The 20,256-nt window shown below is 39.0% G+C and overlaps 1 protein-coding gene across 1 annotated transcript; it reads left to right on the top strand.

Moving 5' to 3' along the window:
* LOC8057187 lies at positions 18,338 to 19,830 on the top strand. Its single transcript, XM_021459874.1, has one exon. The coding sequence runs from the start codon at positions 19,180 to 19,182 to the stop codon at positions 19,672 to 19,674; it is 495 nt and encodes a 164-aa protein (XP_021315549.1). The 5' UTR covers positions 18,338 to 19,179; the 3' UTR covers positions 19,675 to 19,830.

The raw sequence follows: 20,256 nt of genomic DNA, 5'->3' as shown, positions 1-20,256 counted from the left end.
TAGAAGTGGTGGGTTCTAGGTGAAAAATGCAATAAAATATGAGCGAGAAATAAATGAGGATTTACATAGGTTTAGAGTTCTGAATGCAAAGTGGTTCAATGACTTCTTCTATTTTTTATAGATTTGATAAGTTTCTGCCGATTTGCATGTCATTTGAAAAAAATTGAACGTTCTCTTCTATTTCGAAAAGGTTGATCAAACATGAAAGTTGCGCACAGTAAACAATTTCTCGCTTATATATTCATGTTTGACTATGGATACATGAAAGCATTAAAAAATTTATAGAGAGTTAAACATGCAACTTATTTTACAAGCTATTTATTTAGTCGTCTTTGTTCTTTGTTGGTAGAGAAAACTTACAGACAACAAACTGTTCGTGGGTTTTGCGGATCCCTAATCAGTTTTTCTTGCTAGCAGCTAATAATTTGGGCTTTGTTTAGATTTTTTTTTAATTTTGACACTATAGCACTTTCGTTTTTATTTAACAAACATTCGCCAATCATGAAGTAACTAGGCTTAAAATTTTTCTCTCACAATGCAAATTTTTTTTGGTTTTTAGGGTAAACTAAACAAGGCCTTAGTAGCGTGGTCTCAAATAAAAGAACTAAACGAGGCCAAATATAATTTAGTCAAGGCTACACATGCTAGAGAACTTTAATTAAATATATATTAAAAAACAACTTTAATTAAATATATATTAAAAAATTTTTAATACTTATAATATACAATTAGCATAATTGAAATGATTTTAAAATTTAATTTTTTTTAATAAATTTATTTAAAGATATAAATATTATATATATTTTTTATAAATTTAATCAAATTTGTAGTATGAAAGTCTAAAACGACGGTTATTCTGGGAGAGAGTTAGCCATATTGCATCGATTGGTGATATACGTGCAGGGGACCTTACGCTCGCATATCGCTACACATACACGCACCGTGTACGCATGCATTTATAGTAAGGTCTGTTACAGTCTTGCAGGTACGTACAGGCTACCTTTTGTGTCATCGCCGGCCGAGCACAGGACGACGCATCGACTTCGTGACGGTTTCAGAAAATTTGAACGCCTTCTGAGGCCTTGTTTAGTTTCTAAAATTTTCAAGATTCTCCGTCACATCGAATCTTTATACACATGCATGAAGTATTAAATGTAGATGAAAATAAAAACTAATTGCACAGTTTGTCTGTAATTTACGAGACGAATCTTTTGAGCTTAGCTACTCCATAATTGGATAATAATTGTCACAAACAAACGAAAGTGTTACAGTAGCCAAAACCAAAAATTTTCGCGAACTGAACAAGTCCTGAGGTTTCAAACGCAAGTGCTCGTGCGTGTAGTACGTAGTAGTACGTCCCTGTTTGTTCGTCGTTTAGGCCCTTGCTGATGATGTCACTGCTGTACTCGATGTCGTAGTAAAAAAAAAGACTTTGGAAAGCCCAAAATTCTGTTTAGAAAAGTCTATTGATTTTGTTTGGTGAAAATCATATATGTTCCACATCAATTTTTTTATCTCTCTTAAGCCCTATCGGAGTGTCAAAGTTTTAATGAATCCTGTGTTCTCCATATACAAATAAATTAATTTCTGTGATTTTTTTCCTGGATGGTTCGTATGGATTTTTTATGTTTCAAAGGGCCCTTAAATTCTTAGGCCAGTCTCAATGCATGTTTCATGAGAGTGTCATGCATATTAAATAAAGTGTTACATAAGCAAAAATTACTGACTTAACATGATCATTAAATGAAGGAGTTTCATCAGATGAGAGAGGAGTTTCATCCCTATAAAACTTATATGGCTCGGTTACCTAGTTTATAGTCTTGGTAACTGTGTCATAAAACTATGCATTAAGACTGGCCTAATAGAACCATCCACCGTTCTGCTTTGTGACGATTATAGCCAAGCTAATATTGATATGGAGTAGAAAAGAGCGAAAAGAAATGAAAGCTTGGCTCCCATGCAATAATCAAGCAAGGTACAAAATCATATGCATTAATGAGTCCAAGTAACAAGTGTTGTAAAGAGAAATAGGAAAGAGAAACCTCTTGTAATTTGGTTTATATGATTATATCCAAACAACTTAGGCCTTGTTTGGTACATGAAGCATTAAATCTTGCGGCACATGAAGTATTAAATATAGATAAAAACAAAAACTAATTATACAGTTTGCCTATAAATCGCGAGACAAATTTTTTAAGCTTAGTTACTCAACGATTAGACAATATTTGTCAAATAAAAATGAAAGTATTACGATGCCAAAATCTAAAAACTTTTTAGATCTAAACAAAGCTTTAGCTCTTCTATGACGAGGGCTGCACAGAAAAGGACAAAGGACCCTATGCGCGATGTCCTCCATATTAATGCTTGACTATAGATAAATACTTCAGTCTTACATTGTCCGTACCAAAATACCAACAATCTCAAGTCTAACAAAAAAATATAGGTATTAATATTTATGATACCAAATAAACATTATTAGATTAATTATGTCATATATTTTTTATAGAAAACTATTTTAATATATAAATATTAATAATAATCTTTTTAAATCTAGTACTCTCATAGTACTTCTCAAAATTTGAATTAATTGACTCCTCAAAATGTAAGTGTACAAGTTTTGGGGTTTTTTCAATAATGAGGAGGTAGGAGTACGTACAAGGTTTGGAATTGACAAGTGCGTACTGGGGCGTACTAATAGTATAAGATCGTCTCTTGTAGTATTCTTTCTTTATGAAAAATGGTGTACGAGATCGTCTGAGCTCGTATTTATACGTGCACAGGCGGTAGTAAAAGCGTAGAGTCAGGAGTGGCAGAGTCCCTACTGTTGCTCGCTGCTGTTCCAAAATATTTTGCAAAATGGACACCGTAGATTTTTCGTTTGTATTTGACAAATATTGTCCAATCATGGACTAACTAGGCTTAAAAGATTTGTCTTGTCAATTCCGACCAAACTGTGCAATTAGTTTTTATTTTTGTCTATATTTAGTAATTCATGCATGTGTCTAAAGATTCGATGTGACGGAAAATCTGAAAAATTTTGCAAATTTTTTTGAACTAAACAAGGCCCGGTGGAAACGGACAGAACCGACGGCGTCGGAGCAAATATTATATTATAATACAGCCAGCAGCTGGCTGTAAGACTTCTTTACAGTCTTTTTTAGCCTATTCATATAATGGTTAGCTCATCACTATTAATACATGGTTCATTTGTCTGTCTCACAGACTTTCTTGGTTTTTGTGTCTGAGCCGGCTGTAAGCTTGCAGCCTGTTTTTACTCTCTCTCATCTTCTTTCTTCTCCACCTCAGCATTTTACAGCCTGCTATAATACTTGCTCTCAGTGTGGGGCACGCCTTCCGGTCACTTTACTGGGGCGCGGGTCCCGAGGCGGGGCAGTGGATAATTATGCCGTGCGTCCGGGCAGGGCGAAATGCTGGCTCGCTGTCCCCGGGACCTGGGCAGGGTTCAGCCCGACTGCCGAGCCCAGCGGATCCTTGGCCCTTTGGGTCAGTCACGGGCCTCCCGATCCAGCCCACGGCTCATGTAACCCGGCATTGATTTGTGATGATGGAAAACTTTTACGGCCAATTTTTCACCAAGGCCGGAGGTTTGTTCGGTAGAGTTCCTATGAAAAAAAAAATACAGAGCTGGTGAGGGCGGATTTTCTGGTTTTATCGGTGACCAAAGATACGATGCTATTCTTGTATATTTATTAGATGTACGAATCTTGTATTGAGTATTTTGACCTTTAAAGAATATTATTTATAAATAAAATATACAATTACAAAGTTTTAGATTTAGTCGACTGTAACTTTGATATAAAATATGTCTTCGTCTAGTGTTATTTGAATTTTTAAGAACAGCTGACTTAGTCGACTATTTTTGAAAAATCAATTTCTAGGGTTGATTGATTGGCCTAGAAATCACCCATTTTCAATAGTGGTTGATATAAACAACCGTCTCTAGAAATTATATTTTTAGGATTGGTTATCTTAAATCATATGTCTCTGAAAATAAATATGTTTTTCTTTGCAAATTAAAAAAGAAAATAAATATGTTTTTAAGGGTGGTTGCTGGTAAGTTACCGTGCTCCCCGGCCTTATTTAGAAAAATGATTTGCTAAGTAAACAATCTTTTAGGAAAAAATAGGAGATACTTTTTAAAAAAAATATAGATACAGTTAACCTTTCGACCTTTTATCCGTGAAAAGTAAGGACAAATCGAGTTATTCAAAATTCCTTGAGCTGCCAATTGTGCTGTTAATGATGCTATCTTTGCTCAACCACAAACCGTGAATGAAAGGCGAGAGCTCCATTCATGCATACTCCCTACACAGCCGCACTATACGTCTACTATGTTTGCTCATCCCATACCATACACGGTGGTATCGACAAAAAGCAGCAGCAATACCATACACGGTGGTATCAACAAAAGCAGAAGGCCTGGCCAGACTGTAGCTCGTGTTTTTTTCTCCTCCTATTTTTCTTCAGGTTGCTGTTTGTTTTTGCTTAACACTGGTAATGGATTACTGGTGACTGTGTTTGTCTCGCTGTAAAACTTTCTCTTGGCTTAATGAATTCCGTGCAAGATGCACGTTCGAGAAAAAGAATGAAAATGCATGGAATAAATATCATCCCATCTCATTCTGTTTTATATACTGTATTTATCATGTTCGCTTCTGTATTGTGGAAAAATATGGGAGACGGGATGAGGTGCTTTTCGTCTATTTTTTGTGAAGTCCTATTTTTAGGTTGGATAGACCCGTATTCATTACGCATTTATGAAAATATATTGAAAATCAAAATAAGCTTTAATAGTTGTTATTGTAGTAAACATTCTGTTATTTTTACAATGAATATTAGTTCAAGAAATTAGGCTGGAACTTTGTTTCCTTATTAGAAAAAGGCCTAAAGAAGCATATATGTAGGGACTTTAATTAGCAATGGTTCTAACATAACAAATAGGCATACTAAGCCATATGATAGTGTTAGATTAAGTTTTCTGTTCCCGTGTGTATTATTTATTTTTATGCATATCTCGCTTCTTTCCGTTCCCATTTTTCGGTGATAAAATGCAAAAACGAAAATAGTTAAGAGGTTTTGTTTCCATGAGTTCCATCTTAGCACCAGGTAGCCATAGCATCTTATTTCAATCCTAGACAATAGTCGGCAAGGCCTGTTTGGTTGGACGCCTCACAGACAAGACAACTCTTAAGACTAGGCCTTCAAAATTAGACGCCGGCCTTGGTCAAGTAATATTGCCTGGGCTGAAACTAAACATATGCCCTAAATCCCCGCTTAAAAGATTGATTATTGGCACAAATAATTTTTTCTTGCTACTCCCTAACAGTGACCAGAGCTATCAATCTAGAGATCTGACTGCATCAATATAGTATGCAACAGAATATTTCTGTTGGTGACCAGTATTTTAACAAGCTTTCTGTGCAGCAATTATTGCCACTCAGAGTATGACACTGACAAGGCAGTGAACCAAACCATTATAAGTATACCCCATGCTATAGATTCTCGAAAAAATAATTAGCCTGAGCATATTCTCAAATGTACTATCCTTAATTACTAGTTACTAGTTCTTTAGAAAAGGAACATCATGTACACCTGACCTTCAATATAATATATACTCCGTACTCGATAGTATGCTATTATGCACTTATGCAGTACTATTCTCTTTTTATCCCGCAGTTAAGCTAATATGGTCTCGACAAAATACTGAAAACCACTTTGTCGGCAGACGTTGAATAATTGCACGATCGGTGTAGCCTAGACCACACTATAGTGCGTTGCTACTATAATAATAATTCATCATTAATTTAGTCAGCAAGGGGCACGAGATAAATTAAACATACAGAATATGGAAGTTGGAAAAGTTCACATGCTTTGTATTGCGGAAAAAACAAGAGATGCCAATTCATGCACCGGAAAGTGGAAGTAATCTGAAGTGGTTTGTTGTCATATTGCCACTATTTCTCTCCAATCTGTTGCATGCATGCATGTTACCTGCTCCTTTTTTTTCTTTCTTGTAAGACTCTTTTTTATGATAATAAATGCTGTAGGGGTGCAAACCCCTCCAGATTTCTCAAAAACAAGGGCACAACCAACTGCAAGAGAATATATGTTTGCATATGATCATTTTGGGCACATATATATAATCTATGCCTTTGGTAGTTGATTCAACCTCGTAATGGCAGAGCTACCTGACTAATTTTGTATTTTTGTTATATATTTAAGTTGTGACATCCAAAGTCTTGAGGTTTGGAAGAGGTAGGTCTGGCAGTTGAAGCTGTGATGACCCTTGTATTTGCAATATTCTCCACACCATCGTCATCTGTAAGCCAGAGACTGTACATGACCCAGCAGAGAAAGAAACTTTTGCAGGAAACGGAGAGATCGTGCATGACACACTGCTTGCTGCTGCTGGTTTGTTGGTGATTTGGCCTTAACAAGAAGGAGATCGAGATTTTCTCTAGTGGGAGAGCAAAAGGGATAGGGCACCATTGTGACTACCACCTAGTGGTGTCTTATCTAGTGTGTTTTTGCTTGGTGCTTTAGCGTAGGCCCCAGGGCCCAAGAGGACAAAAGCTAGAGAGTCAAGTGGATTAGAATCAATGGCTACTGATGATGCCTAATGCTAACAAAAAGCCTTGAACCAGAAAGGGAGGAAATAAGAGGATCTAGGTTCTAGAAGTTGGGGCAACCTAGTTCTCTCATAGTGCTCCTGCTGCCTGGAGCCTACTCCATGTCTCATGCCATGATTTTAGGTAATTTTGACTCAATTTGAAAGTGATATTGTACACTGTGCAGGCTAAAACTTTGAATCAACCGGCATGGAGGATCGGAATCATGCAGATCGATGCTTGCTTGCATGCATGCATGCATGCACAGAAATGATTATGATCTGCCAGTGGTAAATATGACTGCAAATGCAAATGCATGCCATGTACTGGCTCATGAGTGATGTCGACAGTAATTGTTGATATACAGAAGGCAAGCTTTTCTCAAGCTTCAACAGGTAGTAATTTATTTATTAGGTAAGTCAAAAGATGGATGTGGACATTGTGTCACCACCATGACCCACGTACCATCTGAGACTCCCAGTGATGAAGCACGCCCATTTGTGAGGCTGTCCTCTTCAACCTCAGCAAGTGGTAAATCGGTCTCATGATGTTTGTTTGAGCAGAGTAATTAATTCTGAGGTAGTGGCTATCAATGCACGAAGCGTCCTAATCATAGAACAGAGTTTATATTGTACTAACACAAAATTGTCCTAGCAAATAACCCAGCTGATGAGATGGTAGACAGGCCATATATAAATGGTGCATCAGATGTTACTCTTGAAATTGTATAATAATAGATCCTTTTTTATTATACATATGTGGGATTGACATGATGATAGGCTGACATTGATGCAGAAAAATTAAGCAAAAGAAATAATGGGCTCGCTTTGTTTAACTCACTGATACAATGTCCCTTCAAAGAAGCCAGTTGTACATCAAGGCTTTGTTTAGTTTCGAAAAGTGAAAAGCTTTCGGTACCGTAGCATTTTCGTTTGTTTGTGATAAATATTATCCAATCATGGACTAACTAGGATCAAAAGATTCATCTCGTGATTTACAGCTAAACTGTCTAATTAGTTTTTGTTTTCGTCTATATTTAATGTTTCATGCATGTGTCACAAGATTCGATGTGACTGGGAATCTTGAAAACTTTTTGGTTTTCAGAGTGAACTAAACAAGGCCCAAATAGAAAATATAGAGAGTGTGGGGGATGTGACATCTGAAGCGGCATTGAAATGAAATGTTAAATATGTCCCACAAGAGGATATACACAGATCAAATATTAGTCCGGCCGGATAATTTGCCTGAACCGGCTACAGATGTATTGTCCCAAATTAATTAGAAGGGACAATATTAATTATTACCACACAAAATTCTATCATTTCTACCTAATGCACAATATAGAGTATCACTTATTCACTTCTCATGAAAAGCATGGTCTGTTAGAAATGGATGAATGGTGTGCTTCAGCTGTATCCTATATATTGAGGCCTTGTTTAGTTCAAAAAAAATTTACAAAATATTTCATATTCCCCGTCATATCAAATCTTATGACATATACATAAAATATTAAATATAGATAAAAAATAATTAATTACATAGTTTACCTATAATTTGTGAGACGAATCTTTTGAGCCTAGTTAGTTTATGATTGAACAATATTTGTCAAATATAAATAAAAATCATACAGTGCTTATTTGTAATTTTTTTTTTAAACTAAACAAGTCCTGAGATTCTACTTACCCAGAGTTATTTTTTTTTTAAAAAAAAAAGAGGAAGGAAAAAGTAACCAGATCACATCGTGTGCACACGTTTTCTTTCATGACCCCAGTTTCTTCTGTGTCTGTAGCCTGCCTGGAAGAAAAAGCACTACTGGTTGCTGCTACACTGCAAGCCTGCAGCCACTGAACCATGCCATGCCGCGGCGTCAGTATATATTCCGTACTACGTGCAGGGCAGTGTCTCCGCGTATACGTACATCCGTACCGTGCGTGCATGCATGCGATGCCTGTCAGTGCAGTACCTGCCAGGAGCAGTAGCCATGGCCCATGGGCCAGGCACACCCCGGCCTCCTTTGATTTGTGTGGTGATGGCATGGACGCCGTGCCCCAACTCCCAACCTCCAGCCGAGCGTAATGGGATGGGCGCATGCAGCAGCAGCAGCAGCAGCTTTCGCTGGTCACCTTCACCTCAGGAGCGCATGGATGGACGTGGCGCTCGCGCGCGAACGCATCATCGCGGCTGCTTGGCACTCACTCTCAGCATCTTGTCCCCCGGACGGCACACCACACGCAGACGGCAGTGATGGAGCTACGATGGACTACTCGTGGACGCCTTGCTGCCATGCTTGCATGCCGATGATGCTTTTGGAAGGGAGGATCGATGTGCAACCATATATTTTGGGTGTATGTGATGGAGACGGGAGAGGGGGCAACGATAGCAATAGGCAAAGCAAAGATATGATGTTGGACGCCTACAGTTGATGAATCATTCAAAGAGTTTTCAGGTGAAAACGCAGATGAATCATCCTAAAACTCTTTTAAAAAGTTTTCAGGTGTATCTCAGCTATCAAGTTCAGAATTTCGAGCCTAATGAATATATAAAACTTCACGTTTGAAGATGCGCCTGTCAACGTTTCGGTTATACCAAGTTCTCCTACTAAGCAGGGTTGCCTGTCGTCTTTTATCATACTGCTAGGATGGACAGAACGGCTGCGTCGTCTGCACTGAAAATCTGAAATCCCTGAGACCCCGAAGCAACCATGCATGCATGAAACTGCTGCCTGCATGCATCTTGCAAAATCTTGGCCACCCGGCAGCCGCAGGTATGCAGATGCGCAACGCCATCGAATCGAGCCATCGATCGACACACCTCAAGCCTGATCCGGATGTGCAACCGCATCGGGAGTTCGGGACACCGAGCAGAAAAGTGAGTGCCTGATGTGAGGACGAAGCTTTGGATTTGGATATCACATCGCCGGCCCGAGAACGAAACGGATCAGCACCAGCACTGATGCCCTTTGAGAAATGGGCAAGATTCCCTTCGCCAGGGCTGTCCTGGTGTCCGGCCTGTAGGTTTTTTACGGTTTTTTTTTTTAAAAAAAACAGAGTTTGGGAAACACACGTACAGTACACGCTCAGTCCCACCCACGCACCCACGAAGAATAAACACACGTACATTATGCTATTGGAACTTACTAGCGTGTACTACGTGTGTTTCCCACCCACGGGAAAATACTAGTACACGGTCAAGATTTATCTCCAAAGACACTATAGCATAGCACTATTTGATACAGTACACTGCATTGGCATTCTTCAGCATCTTTTATCACTTATCAGTGTGCACTAGTATTTTTTAGGGGTATAAAAGTTATTTTTTGCCTGATCTTTAATACGTGCTACAAATCATATAACACCTTTCTTTGTGGGGCAGAGGAAATGTGTAGTAATTTTTGCAGGTGACGCCTGAACCTGGTCGAAAAATTCCCAAAATAACTGGCCTTGTTTAGTTCCGAAAATTTTTTGGTTTTCAGAGTGAACTAAACAAGGCCTAGCCTCTTTCTCAACCTTTGCCCAAAAGAGTACACGAAATGATCAGTTTGCTTACTGATAAAACCATTACTCATCCATGTCCGAGAAGAATGCCTGCATTTCTCATGCCTGTTGGCTGTTGCTGATTTTCTGAAAGTTCGTCGTAGGTCCAGTTACTTTTGCACTGGAGGAGGGAATCATCACAAACAGTAGGCCCTAGCTTGAACGGAACTGCTATGGATGCAAGTTGCCGGCATCACTGTTGATCACAATCTTAATATGAACTGAACTGTCATGAGCTCTCTCTCTCTCTTTTTACCACTGTAAACAAACAGATCAATGGCATCATGAGGCTGACAGGTGCTCTTGGTCGAAGAGGACAAGGATTGGTCACTTTTACATGACCTCACTCCAACTGCTACGCTTTTATTGGGATTTGTGGATCACGCCCGTCTCCTTTTGGCTCCGGGGATCCACCTCGCATGCATGTCTCTTCCTCCATCGTCTCTGCCAACCATGTCTGCTGTACTGACTGTCCATAGAGAGAGGCAGGCAGCAGCACTGAGCTCAGCTCAGCTCATCATGGAATCTCTAGCAGTAGCAGTAAAGGTTCTCGTGATTTTTCATTACACCTGGAACGGAAGGGCATGCCAGTCCTTTTCTTTGTAGAATTGCTGATGGAAAGGTTCTGAACTTCGTTTTTTGACAGTTTGAAACTCTGTCAGTTTCCCGATGTCTGTTTTTGCACTTGAAGGAAACTCTGGGAAATGGTTTTGAAAGTGTACCAATTCTGCTGAATATGATGATATTTTTCTTCTCAACTCTACTGGGAAGCTCATGAAACCTACGGCGTCGAGAAGCAAACTCTACTTCATTTTGATACCATGATGAGGCAGTGCACATCTCTCATAAGTAGCAGGTAATCATCTAGCTCAACTTTTGTAATGGGCCGGTGCCACAAGTCAGCTTTTTGTTGTGCTGCCTCCGCTGGGCTTCAATTTATTCAGAGATTATTTAGGCCCAGCCTAATCTTCGTATTCTCTTAACTGACGCCAGCACAATCTAGCGCGACCTGCCCTTTGGGGCCATATATGGGCCATCAATCCATCATCATCAACGGGACACATTTCAACAGCCCAGTCATCTGATTGGTTTCCCACAATCTTGTATCTTGCAAATACTCCACCATTCAAAAAGAGTGCAATTGAGCAACCAAACAATCTAAGTTTGACCAAATCTATATAAAAAATATTAATATATATGATACCGAACAAATAACATTAGATTAAAAATCTGAAAAAATTAGATTACAAAATATTAATGTATAAACTTAGTCAATTTTTTTTGACTTGATTCAAATCTAAAATTGCACTCCAGTCAAAAAAAAATATCTAAACTTGCATTCTTTTTTAAACAGAGGAAGTAGCTGTAGCTGATAAGAAGGCAATTACAAAAACATAACAGTTGTTTTATCAGGAATAAATGCACAACATCTAAACTACGAATACCTAGTGGCACTATCTTCCTTTTCATTAAAAAGATGTGCAAAAAGAAACTGTTAAGGAGGCGTTTGGTTGCCTGCATCACGCCATGCATGGCTCACCGCATGCAACTTGCCGGCGTTTGGTTGCCTGGTCAAGCGGCAGGGCTAGGCTGCTGCCATGCAACCGTACAACGGCAGGGCTAGGCTGCTGCCATGCAACCGTACAACGCGAGCCAGGCTCGCAGAGAACGCCCAAATCGAGCGTTTCTGGCGGGCCTGGCTGGCCGGGTGCGAGTCTTAATCTCTTAATTACCTTATTACAGTATAATTAGTATGTATTAAGTGATATTAGTATATTTTAAAGAAGATTAGCAAATATTAAGATAAATAAGATGTATTAGAGTGTATTTATGTAACGTAAATATTATTTTGATGATTATTTAATATTTTTTATGTTATGCAACATTTCTTCATGTGGGCAACCAAACAACATATCTTCTCATACAAGCTCAGTTTATGCAACTAACCAAACAGATCGAGTTGCATGACATCAGCCTGGCTCCTTGATACGAACCAGGCACCTAACAAACACGAACCAAACAGGCCCTAAGACAGAGATAGGTAGCCTCTACATTATGTAATGACAGAAAATGAGCTTACACGAAACCATGGAGCTAAAATGAGCTAATGTATCTTTCACTTTCAGGACTAAGGACCCATTGGTAAAAGCCTGGCATTTGGTAGACACAGCTACGTGTGTATCCTGGTGACTGATGAGCCAGGAAACCAAAATGTTAGGCAAGAGCAAGAGCATGAGCTTTTTTTCTCCTAATAGAATAGCATGTGGATCGATCTTGGGGTTGCATGTGGCTGGGACATTAAAAAAATCATGGTCGACACGGTACTGAACCAATGATATCAAACGAGATAGAAGCATGATCACCTGTTTGGCAATGGTCAGGGGACCTTACCCGTAGCTAGCAACTCCCATGTGCCCACAGCCCACTCATTGCCCTGTGCATTGAAACATGGATATTGTCAAGCCGAATCAAACTAAAAGAAATGGAGCGCTGATGACAAAGCAATTAAAGAAATGCAGACCAACTAAACCTAAAAAGAAACTTATCAAATTCGTAGGGTATCAAGAAGAGGCCCTGTACTTACTATTTCTATTTATATATTTTTAAAGAATCGTACTTGCTAACTTCTAATGATTAGGAGACCAAAGTCAGATTAATCACTGGGGCTAAACCTCGTCTGAAAGAATAAATCCAGTAGCCATAACATGGATGATCATGTGATTGCTACTAAGTTGTTTACCTGGCATATGTAACGTAATGATTTTCATCTGTTTCTTTTTTTTTTCTCGAACAGAAGTCCAGTTTCTTTTTTTTTAACAGAAATTCAGTTGCCAGCTTGTCTGCTAGAAAGTGACAAAACCTCATAAATTCCTAGGCCCGGTCCCGGATAACCCCGACGATAAATGCAGCAGAGCAGCCTCTCATGCGCCTGTGGGAGGTCCGGAGAAGGACAAGCATCACCATTACCATGTGAGCCTCGGCCACCACATTCATTATCTCAGTATTATCAAAAGCCCAGAGCAGCCCCCCTTTTCCTGCAGCCCCTGAAAAATCCTGTGACCTGCACGCAGCCGCACACAGTAACATGAGGGTCACCAACACACGAACGAATGCATGGATAAAGATCAAAGACACTGTCCATGACGACGAGAAAGTATGAGCAGTTCATGTGCAGAGAGCATCAGCAGTTGCATTGCATATGCCTGCGTACCGGCCCACAGCTCACCGGAAAACCGCCGTCGTCCTGCGGGCAGCCGTCTTCCCCTTGCCCGACAACAGTTCGCTCACATGGCAAACGGCTCGCTCACGTACAAACACTGAACCCCACATGCATGCGTTGGTGGCTTGGAGTTGGATGCACGCAGTTGCGTGTTGCAACTTGCGGGCGCGTCCGAACACATCACATGCCCTCGATCGATCACTCGAACAGCAAATCTCTGCGTGCTGGTGGCCCATGGCCGCACAGGCTCGGAGCACATAGAGCGGCGACACGCCATGGCTGCGTGTCCGATCTCGTCTCTGAAGCTGAGCTGATGCACCGGGGGGTCCCTATCGGTGCCGGTGCCACAAGGCATCACTGACTCGTCTTGTCTCTGAAGCTGATGAACAGCAATGAATGGCCATGGAAATCTCGGATAACATGTTTAGTGGTGTTGCGGTCAAGCTCAAGCCTTGTGGCATTGGATGACGGTCAAATGCAGCCACCAGCATGGCAGTATATATCCATGATCTGTCTCACTGCCACTCTGTCTCTGTCGATTTTTCATTCCAAACCCCTGGAGAACATCGCAAAACGAATGGTTAAGAACATTTCAAGTGCTAAGATTGATTTTTTTTTAAATAAAAGTGCTAAGGTTGATTGGCACGGTGTAAGCTTATTGTACATAGAGGCTGTTTTTCTTCTCGTTTTCTGGAATCAAATAACTAGATATTCGCTATTATCTATACCTACTAATAAATTGTGAAAATTTCAGTCTGCCAAAATTTTCTTCTGCCTCCGTCTCGGCCAGAATCGGTCTCTCCGTCCGTTTAAGCCTTGTAGGAGAGAAAAAGAAAATAGAATATTTTTTAGGGTTCCCAATGCAAAATCTCCGGTTTACATTTTCTATCTGCTCTCGGCTAGCCTCGACCGTCCGCTTGTAGAAGAGAAAAAAGGAAATAATTTTTTTTAGGGTTCCTAATGCAAAATCTCCTATATCCTATTAATTTTCTTTTTTTTTATTCTTTAATTTGGCTAAAAATTAATAAATGTATAGTAATTCATAGAAAATCTAAAAATTATAAAACAAATTTTGTTCAGCTCCACATATGTAGATTCATATAAAGTGTTTGTCCTATTAATTTATCTTTTCTTTTATTCTTTATATCGACTGAAAATTGATAAATGCGTAAAAATTCATAAAAAAAATCTAAAAATTACAAAACAAAATTTGTTCAGCTCCACATATGTAGATCTATGTAGTAAACAAAAAATATTACAAATTTTAGTATATTTTTTTGCTGGAGATGCATGCCTATTCTTTTTAGTGTAAAATTTAAATTGTAGTTATCTTGCTCCAATTATTATAAAAAATTTATGGTAGCCTATTTAATGTGATGCTTGATTTGTAGTAAAAGTTTTAGCACCATTTCTGCATATCTCATTGATTTACTAATTTACCTAAATTTATGCTTGCTAAATAGTTTAGCATCAATTTAAGTGTGTAAAAATATAAAAAAAGATATTTCCACTACCTTTGCACGATGTGTTTTTATATCATATGAACACTTCGTAAGCCCATATATTTATAATCTACATACATTTAACTGATATATCATATTTTATAGGAATCCTAATCTAAATAAAAAAATAAAGCTAGCAACAAACTTCTCATATTTTAATATAATACTATTTTTATTATTAAATAAATATGTCTCCAAGCTACATAATATTGTAAATATTAACTATCTCATACCATAGATGTCATGGTTATCAATAAAATAAATTATGGACTTTAAATTTTATAAAAAAGATAAATATAAATAGATATGTAACATTATGTCATCATTTCTATGACCATTTGATGTTTTTCTCCCGTTGCAACGCACGGGCATATTTGTTAGTTAACCTTAATTGACACATGGTGGGTAATCACCCTTTTTCACAGGTAAAAATATCCAGCAATATTTTCTTTAAATTATAGGTATGAATGGACGATCATTAAGAAGATACCATATCAAATAAATAAACTACATGTATATTGTCAAAAAAAACTACATGTATACCATGCCAAAATGATACTAAGAAAAAAAAAGGAAAAACAGTAATTGGGAAAAAATGATGTATGATTGTGACCTCCATTGTATCGATGATGCGCTTTCAAACACGACTTCCAACCATTGCGATTCAAGTGATTATTACAGTCAGACTTAGCCACCTAACATAGGCTTTTTGACCTAGATTGTAATTTTTTCCCCTAGCTCATTCGATATAGTTTCCACCTGTTCTTACATTATGCTATTGAAACGTAAAAAGGGTAAGAGCAAGTATTATAGCAGGCTGTAAGCCAGCTAAATGTTGAGGTGGAGGAGAGAGAAGAGGAGAGAGTAAAAGCGGGCTGCAAGTTTACAGCCGGCTCAGACACAAAAACCAAGAAAATCTGTGAGACTGACAAGTAGGTCATGTATTAATAGTGATGAGCTAACCATTATATGAGTGAGCTAAAAAAGGCTGTAAAGAAATCTTACAGCCAACAGCAGATTGTATTATAATACTTGCTCTAAGCAGTCCCATGATAGAAACAGACTGAGTAGATGCACCAACCAACTCAGCTGCCAGAGACAGTTTTTTTTGGAGCGCTGGAACGAAAGTAACTCAGCTGCCAGAGCGGCCTCATATGTTTGATAGTTTCAACTTACTTTGAATTTGTGCTTAGCCATAAAAATACTTCAGCATGGCTGCTATCAAGCAGAATGTTTATAAAGCGTTCATGCAGGGACCAAGCAGATACCAAACATTAGAGCTCATACCAAAATGAGTTTCATACATTAATCATTCAAGAATGAACTTATACGTGATCACACAGGTACCTAAACCTTTGGTAGCACTGGAGCATATAATAGAACTATCTGCCTTAAATAGTGTAATTTCCATGGAAATTGGTCTTTTGTCGATGTCTTATCATTGGTCTATATCCGTTCAATTATCTAATTTCAATAAAATTGAAGAATCTTCCAATTTTTATTGAACTAAGTATTAGAGTAACACATGGACAGACCACGTTACCTCTAAGTACTTGAGTAATCTACCTGAAAACCGATAGGCAATCTTACTAACTGATGATATATTTAATATTCTCCACAGTTACATGTATGGTATCCAATAAAAAAAAATACAATCGACTCACAGAAGATGATATGCAATTGAGTAGCATCATGTGCAGGGGAATGGATGTCATAGGGCATGACAGGGACTACAAAATTCATGACACCACACTAAAATTGATTGAAAACTACATTCGTACCGTATACAACACGATGTGCCAATGTGGATGAGCATCATCTCCGGGAACGAAATCATTACATGGAGCGGATGAGATTGCCTATGGCCAACCTAAAATGCAGCCTTTTATACTAGTGGTCAATCAAATTGCAAAAAGAAGAAGCACCATGTGCATATAAATGATATTTAAATGGAAGATTGAGACAGATGGTTTATGACTTCTTAACTTATCCAGCAACCAGAGCATGGTTAACATATATTGTGATATATGAATTTAGAATGCCGGTTACACAGTATCAAGAATTCAGAAAGTTTACCTGCAAAGATCAAATAGGCAGTTCTATTTAGTCAGCAAGAAAAGGGTAAGATAGTATGGCAATAGATAATGACTCCTCCAGCTAGCAATAAAAAGCTCTATTTCTCTCTTTCTTTTTTGAGCACCACTCTATTTCTCTTGGAAAAGTCAGAAAAAAAAGAGACAAAGGTAACTGGATAAAAAGTCAACAAGCACTGTAACCTTCACCGAAAGGTAGTAATTGGAAACAAAAGGTAATACTGGCAGCATAATATGATTTCCGAGGACCTGACTTTTTTGTGCACTGTATAAAGAAGAATAATGCATCCTTAACGGGAAAGGAGTATAGATTGGATTGAATAGGCAGTACAAGGACTATAACCTGAATTGACTTTTTTTGGGGGGCAGGAGTGGGGTGGGGGTGTTGTCAGTTTCTGATTGCAATCAATTGTATTTTTGCACGTTCTGACAGTCATCTATTGACCTTATACTTTAGTAAAAATACGTGTTTACACATTTTTTTTCACAAGAGTTCAGTATTTTAAATTCTAATAATTGTGGGGTGTGTTTCAGCTTAGCGTTTCCTTAAGGCTAAGCCACATTGTATTTCTCTTAATTGTTTTTTAGATTAACCTAATAGCCTCTTTGCATTGTATTCAGTCATGGCCTAGCCTTTGTCGTATTCAGTATTGTAGACCCCATGTCTATATATGTACTATGCAGAGTACACGGACACTTTGGCCCAAAGCCCCCTTCAGAACGAAATATGGTATAATACCACCCTTGCAAAAAATATACTGACTATTGAACACAAAAAATTATATCCCTAACAAGACGCAAGCTATATCGTCTCTTATTGGAACTAGCAAAGGAAATCAATCTTCTCCAAATAACTGGATGCTCAGCATAGGGCCAACAAAGAGGAAGATCAGCCCCGGAAGTATAGATTTTGATTCAATAATCTCCCAAGATAATGGAATTCTGATGATTTACAGTGCATTACTTCTACCAAATGTATCAAACTTCAAAACCATGAACATCAAGTCAGCATCAAAATAAATGGGGCACTGAGGATTTCAGTTTCAGTCATTAGCATTAACCCATGCTGCCACAGTGAACCATAAATACAGGAAATAGAATAGCCCTAATCTGGCTGTAACACCTGATATGTAACATGAGATTATCAAACAACAAATAAACCAAAAAAATGATGATACTTAAGTAAACGAACAGGCCATCTTTTGAACTTTCAAGTTGAAAATTGAAGAACTAAAGGGGCCAAATAGCCTCACCTTTTCATGAGGATTCTTCTCTGAAGTCTGAAGCCTTCATTTATTATTTTTTCCTTTAGCTCTCCAACCACTTATTTTGAATATGAGTTGCTTAGAACATAAACTTCAGCTATACAGTTAAAGCACAATTATAGTGAATGTTCCCTATCACTCTACATACTTCCATAATGCAGTAGCTAATTCAATCTGATAAGAAAAAGGTAGAAGACACTCAACACGGCACAAGATTCCATGGGACAGTCCAAATCGTAGGAGCCATCTCTTTCCATCCTTCAAGAAAAGAAGCACCAACCGACTAAAGCTATTCATAAACCATGTCACAATGAAAGGCTTCCAAAAGATAATGCTAACATGTAAGTCCTTTTAGGATATCCAGGCTCAGAATTATGCGGAGGACCACAACAGGTTATCTCAGGAACCAACTCTGAATCAACTTTGTCTTAAACAAAAAAAGGATGACCAGTAGGTTGACAACAACATCCAGCCTAAATTTCCTTTATGAATGATGACTGCGCTCTACTATGAATCTCTGACAGGAATCTAATTAGTTCATAGAATCTAATCTGGTAGCAGGGTGAGGTGTCCTCAGCCTGACAGATGATTGGCCTTTATATTATCAGGAACAAAAAGTTTGAAGTTCAAATATTACAGGAACAGGAATCCATGAGTGAAGAAAACTGAAACTTGAAAAAGGGCCGGAAAAAAACTGTTAACCAAGAAAAGTACAAGGTGGCATGGTGGGTCGATTTGCACGGGAAAGCGTACTCTTTCTCAGAATTCAGCAAAGGGACAAACTTTGCATTTCGTGAGGCCCCCCATATTCCCACAGCACCAGCAGCCCCGTCCCCTCTAGCCACTAACCGATGCCAAAATTTTTTAATGCCAGGAAAAGGCCAGCAAATGAGGCTCACACCCAACTAACTCTGTCTCAAATCTCTGACCTCAGAACATGCACCAATACCTCACCATCAATAAATACCCTCCTCCACCCCTCCCCACCACTGCCCCTCACAACCATAATAACCTCCCTACAAATAGCCTTCAGTCCAAGGAATCAAGACACATACAAAGCAGCAGCAGCAGCAGCAAGCAAGCAATGGAGATAGAGTCGGTCAAGTGCGAGTGCTGTGGCCTGAGGGAGGACTGCACCCTGGACTACATTGCCAGCGTGAGAGCAGGCTTCCATGGCCAATGGCTGTGTGGGCTGTGCTGTGAGGCCGTCAGAGATGAGGCATGCAGGAAGAAGGTTCACCCAGGAGTAGAGGAGGCTGTGAGGGCTCACATGGCATTCTGCAAGATGTTCAAGTCGAACCCTGCTGTCCGCGTGGCTGATGGCATGCGCCAGATGCTCCGTAGGCGGTCTGGTGATATGTCAAAGCCGGAATCAGCCAAGAAGTACAGCACCTCGCAGGTTGGAGACGAATCATCAGTGACACTGTATTGAAGAGTTCATCCATCCTAAGACTTGTAGACCGTCTAGCCCTCTTCTCAAGCTGAATCCCTTGCACCTTTTGTCAGTTTGCTGTATGTTCTTATCATGTTTGGAATGTACATAATATTCATGCACATAGAAGCTAGTAATGTCTGTCTTTTTGATGAATTGGCCTTCTTTCTGTGCTCACAACACAATCGTTGAGTTGATAAGATATGCTTAGATGCACTAATCTGTTTCTGTCTGGGACCTAACAAAAGAGGGGGAGATGGTTAGCATGTGCAAGCAGTATTGTTCACACCTCAGGTCGCCAAGCTTTGCTCTATTTGACTTGACGCGTGATGTGGACAGTACACCGTCAAGGGATCCATGATATTACCTAGCTGGTGGTTGCACGTTGCACCACAATGCTCTTCTCTTCTCTCTGAAACTCCTCTGCCTTCTGATATTCGCAATAGTGATGATAAACCAAATTTGTTCGGAGAAAATATTAACGGACTGAATTGAATTTGCAATAATAACACTACCATTGCAATAAGACTTCCTAAAATTGTACTCAATCCATCCCAAATTGTAAGTCGTTTGACTTTTTTA

This window comes from Sorghum bicolor, chromosome 1 (assembly GCF_000003195.3).
Source record: "Sorghum bicolor cultivar BTx623 chromosome 1, Sorghum_bicolor_NCBIv3, whole genome shotgun sequence".
NCBI classification, from domain to species: Eukaryota; Viridiplantae; Streptophyta; class Magnoliopsida; order Poales; family Poaceae; genus Sorghum; species Sorghum bicolor.
Note: the sequence above shows the minus strand (reverse complement) of the source record. Positions and strands in the feature narration are given on the sequence as shown.